Below are 5,574 nucleotides of genomic sequence, written 5' to 3'. Positions count from 1 at the left end.
AGAGCTAGGGACTGTTCAAGCCGGTGGGGAGTGTGTAATGGTGTGGGGCGTGTGCAGTTGGAGCGATATGGGACCCATGATAGGTCTAGACACGACTCTGGCAGGTGACACGTATGTAAGCATCCCGTCTGATCACCTGCATCCATTCGTGTCCATTGTGCATTCCGATGGACTAGGACAATTCTAGAAATACAAAGCGACATCCCACACGTCCAGAATTGCTACCAAGTGACTCCAGGAATACGCTTTTGAGTTTAAACATATCCGCTGGCCACCAAACATCCCAGACATGCACGTTATTGAGTTTGTCTGGGATGCCTTGAAATGTGCTGTTCAGAAGAGATCTCCACCCCCAAGTGTTTTTACGGATTTATGGACAGAGCTGTACGGTTCATGGTGTAATTTCCCTCCAGCACTACTTCAGACATAAGTCGAGTCCATGGCACATCGTGTTGCGGCACTTCTGCGTGCTCGCAAGGGCTTACATGATATTAGGCAGTTGTACCAGTTTCTGTAGCTCTTCGGTGTATTATTGATGACTAATGTCTGAGTCGAAACAAGGCCCCGGGAGTAGACAACATTCCATTAGAACTACTGACGGCCTTGGCACAGGCAGTCCTGACAAAACTCTACCATCTGGTGAGCAAGATGTATGAGAAGGCGAAAAACCCTCAGACTTCAAGAAGAATATAATAATTCCAATCCCAAAGAAAGCAGGTGTTGACAGATGTGAAAATTACCGAACTATCAGTTTAATGAGTCACAGCTGCAAAATACTAACACAGATTCTTTACAGACAAATGGAAAAACTGGTAGAAGCCGACCTCGGGGAAGATCAGTTTGGATTCCGTAGAAATATTGGAACACGTGAGACAATACTGACCTTACGACTTACCTTAGAAGAAAGATTAAGGAAAGGCAAACCTACGCTTCTAGCATTTGTAGACTTAGAGAAAGCTTTTGACAATGTTGACTGGAATACTCTATTTCAAATTCTAAAGGTGGCAGGGGTAAAATACAGGGAGCGAAAGGCTATTTACAATTTGTACAGAAACAAGATGGCAGTTATAAGAGTCTTGGGGTATGAAAGGGAAGCAGTGGTTGGGAAGGGAGTGAGACAGGGATTTAGCCTCTCTGTATATTGAACAAGCAGTAAAGGGAACAAAAGAAAAGTTCGGAGTAGGTATTAAAATCTATGGAGAAGAAATAAAAACTTCGAGGTTCGCCGATGACATTGTAATTCTGTCAGAGACAGCAAAGGACTTGGAAGAGCAGTTGAACGGAATGTACAGTGTCTTGAAAGGAAGATATAAGATGAACATCAACAAAAGCAAAACGAGGATAATGGAATGTAGTCGCATTAAGTCGGGTGATGCTGAGGGAATTAGATTAGGAAATGAGACACTTAAAGTAGTAAATTAATTTTGCTATTTGGGGAGCAAAATAACTGATGATGGTCGAAGTAGAGAGGATATAAAATGTAGACTGGCAATGGCAAGGAAAGCGCTTCTGAAGAAGAGAAATTTGTTAACATGGAGTATAGATTTAAGTGTCAGGAAGTCCTTTCTGAAAGTATTTGTATGGAGTGTAGCCATCTTTGGAAGTGAAACATGGACGATAAATAGTTTGGACAAGAAGAGAATAGAAGCTTTCGAAATGTGGTGCTACAGAAGAATGATGAAGATTAGATGGGTAAATCACATAACTAATGAGGAGGTACTGAATAGAATTGGCGAGGAGTTTATGGCACAACTTGACAAGAAGAAGGCACCGGTTGGTAGGACATGTTATGAGGCATCAAGGGACCACCAATTTAGTACTGGAGGGCAGCGTGGAGGGTAAAAGTCGTAGAGAGAGACCAAGAGATGAATACACTAAACAGATTCAGAAGGATGTAGGTTGCAGTAGGTACTGGGAGATGAAGATGCTTGCACAGGATAGAGTAGCATGGAGAGCTGCATCAAACCAGTCTCAGGACTGAAGACCACAGCAACAATGTCTGTATTATGTGTACCTGTTGTGTTTCTTACGTTTCTGGAAAAACAGTACACTACCAATCCAAAAAGATCTCGTTAATCGCTACTGCAGCTCATTTAGAGGCTGTACAGTGACTTGATCGCTACGCCACCTGTAAAGGCTTAACGTTTCATCCGTGCGTCAGCACTGGGATGACTAATTTACGCTTCTACCAAACATTTCGCGTGTAAGGGGAAGTGTCAGGACATCCCTGACACCACGCTCCAACCCCTTTTAACCGCCCGTAAATGTGGACATCAATCGGAAGGACCGTGGGCTGCGAAAGTTGCCAGCGGGAGTGGCGCCGGTGGCGAGGATGGCGGTACAAGAGGAAGGCTCTTCATCGATGGCTGTCGGGCGGCGAGGGTCCCGGGCCGCCACAGGCCCCGCCCCGGCGGCGGCGGCGCAGGCGCAGGGCGACGGGCGGCGTCGCCCCTGGCAACGGCGGCAACAACGCGCAGCGGCGGCGGCGGCAGTCGAGACGGCTCGCGCGCCGCGGCTACCCGGACCGTGCCCGCCGCGCCCGCGCCGCAGGTCGCCCGCCCCAGCGGAGCCCCAGCGCCGCGCCGCGCCGCGCCGCGCCGCGCGCCCGTGGCGACCGCGCCGCCAGTGGCACAGGCCGCTGCCGCTGCCGCCGCCGCTGCCGCCCCGCGCCCGATGGCGGCGCCGCGGAAGACGGCCGTCGCCCGGCCCGGCCGCCGCCGCCACCAAGTGCTCTTCTGCCCGCCTCCGTGCTGACAATACTGCAACCGCATGGCAATAATTCTGTGGAGCCTTCTTTTCTAAGCCGATCGCAGAAACCGAAACGAAGACGCTCGGTCACCTCCGAGTCCCGAGCGAAGAACACGAGCACCCTTTTTTTTCTAAAAAAGGAGAAAAAAACACCAAGCCCTTCGCCGAAATCAAAAACCTCCCTTCATTTCCTGGTGAACAAGTGATAACGAAAGCAATAAATCAAGCACCTTATATTATTCACTGTATTCCTGACGTTAGTAAAATTTACAAACTAGAACTAGACATTGTTCGTTAAACAACAAAGGAGACACAAGTTGCGGTAAACAGTAACTGACCTGACACATCTTCACCCGAGTGCCGTACCCCACTACACCGCCGCTGAAGCTGCCGCGCCTTCTGCAAGGTAGGGTAGGACACTAGCTGCATGAGCTTCTGGTAGTAGGCATGACAGAGACACCTCTACAAAGCTGGCACGAGGACCACCGAGCAATAGAGAAATAGTCTGAATAGTGCAGCTAGCTTACATACGACTAATTTTCTCGTCCAGGTAAGACACACATCGCTTGTTCCGATTCGCAACGGTGACATGCGCGCTGGAAGGCCTACAGTCGCGAAAAAAAAGTCATACATTTTAATATCTCGCTGACTCCATTGTCAACGTTTGCTTTCAGAAAAACCCATATTCAGTGCCATCCAGTGCATGCCGACTACTGCCCCAGCATTTCATTTGCACGAACCACATATTACACAGAGTACTCACAGTTATGTGCGTTCCAGTGCACGCTAATTGCTGTCCCACGAACGGAATCACAGTATTCACGTATCTACATGGAAAACCACGTTTTAACGTAGAAGCTAACACCAAACGTTTCTTGCATTCCACGCACAAACATTTTATTGTGACTACAACACTCTTGACGAATATTAACGCATTACACTTTACCCGTGTTAATGAAATAAATTTCGTTGTTGCTAATCTGATTTCAGCAAAATACTGAATGTGTTTCTTTCTCTTGATTATCCGAAACCATATTCTTGTAGAACCATAGACGAACAAATTTAAAATGAATGTTTGTATAAACTCCGTTTTCAGTCACAAATAACTTTATTTTAAATCACCTAGAATAAAATTTCCGACTGGCGTAACTTCTCAGTATGTAGATGCCTCTTTCTCCGTGATTTCTTGAGCGATAGAGTTAACACATTACGACTCTGAAACGACACAGATCAAATTGTTAATAATCGCTTCACCTAAAGACAGTATAAGAACAAGATCACTGTGCGCGAGTTTAAATACCGTTATTTGTAAGTAAAACTTGAATTTATACACTGACCTAAATTACTGATCCGAAATTACTTCATACAAAACGCGCTAATTAATAAATATACGTTTTTCGAGCATAAAATGTCACTGCTTTTCATCGTCACTTCGCAGATGTACACCGTCAGTCCACATATTTTACCTATGAATTTCGTGCAGCACTTGAAGTCGCAAATGACAGGTATTAAGATGAGCAAATATAGAGAAAAATAGGTGCACCTTTAACGCCATGCTCGTGTAGTAATAATATTCAAGCTATTTAAAACTGTTGTGCTCATTTATAGAAATAGCGAAGGACTCTCATAGGATGACATCCAGGCTCTGAAATATTTATCGGACAGATTGTTTGAATTTTACACAAGTTGAATCCATAAGTCCGCTTGTTTTAATTTCTTGTCGTACAGCTCTCCACCCTGCGCCTCATTCGAACTATAAGTGTTGCTGCACCCGACGGCAGGCGTATTTGGTAGCGGCTGTACTGCTTTAAATTTTTCAGCGTTCACGACAGCTGCCTCTGTTATATGACACACGCAAACAACAAATCACGCCGGCCTTATTCCAAATCGTTCGATTTCACAGTCACAGCTATTTTGCGATATTACATGCGTCGAATCGTTTCCAGGAACCGTCAGAATTTCATCTCGAAGTACGAAATGCAATTTTGTGATACCATGGCAAAGATCCGAAATTTGTGTTGTTTCTCTGTCAGCAAATTAAACAAATGAACCACGCTCATGTATGTCACCTGTACCGTCACAATTACTGCTTTGAACTGACAATTTCTAGAAACATGCATTATTGCGGTGTCAGAACTGTGGTAAGCGGGAAACCAATTTACAAACACCAATAGCTTACGGGTGTCGATAAAACAGTTCTTAAACGTATGTAAAAGCGCGAACAGACGAATTTAAACTAGTTTGCAAGCGAGTACTGCAGATATAGCTACAAAATTACAGACTACAGCCAACTATTTTATCCCATCAGTGGAAATTTAGGCAGCACTTCGATTTATAGTCACTGGAACATTATTCATACAGCATATGAATCCTGGTGGCGTCTTTCACGTCATAGGTTCACATCATGTTTAAAATCGGCAATGGAAATACTTACGGAATCTACGAGACACGTTTTCTTTTGTCACGGATCAGTGGTGGGGTAATTGATAGAGCCAAGGGCAAACAGCGACATCTCAGTAGCTAAATATCGATTTCTGTAAGTGAATGGTATTACCCGTTCATAAGTCTTGGATAGAACGAAGACAGATTGCCACTTACAGGACTTTATCAGATGTTTTGTTAGTTTTTTATAATGGGATAAAATAGGGTTCGGAAAGGGGAAAGGTGGGGGGGGGGGGGAGAGGGTGGGAAATAGCAGATACTGGTGATGAAGCTGCTCCTTTACGGTGCTCGACAATGCGACTCGCTAGCAACAGATACAGGTGGAAGGATCGAAAGCGAGAGAGACGTGGAAACGAGTTTCAGGTATCACGCTCTCTCTATTAA

The 5,574-nt window shown here is 45.4% G+C and overlaps 1 protein-coding gene across 1 annotated transcript; it reads right to left on the bottom strand.

The window, feature by feature from the left end:
* Positions 1-2,273: 2,273 nt before the first annotated feature.
* LOC124775733 (POLG alternative reading frame-like) lies at positions 2,274-2,771 on the bottom strand. The gene has a single exon (XM_047250561.1). The coding sequence runs from the start codon at positions 2,769-2,771 to the stop codon at positions 2,274-2,276; it is 498 nt and encodes a 165-aa protein (XP_047106517.1).
* Between the last annotated feature and the right edge of the window lie 2,803 nt (positions 2,772-5,574).

This window comes from Schistocerca piceifrons, chromosome 2 (assembly GCF_021461385.2).
Source record: "Schistocerca piceifrons isolate TAMUIC-IGC-003096 chromosome 2, iqSchPice1.1, whole genome shotgun sequence".
Classification (NCBI taxonomy): domain Eukaryota; kingdom Metazoa; phylum Arthropoda; class Insecta; order Orthoptera; family Acrididae; genus Schistocerca; species Schistocerca piceifrons.
The sequence above is the reverse complement of the archived record's forward strand: the minus strand, read 5'-3'. Positions and strand labels throughout refer to the sequence as shown.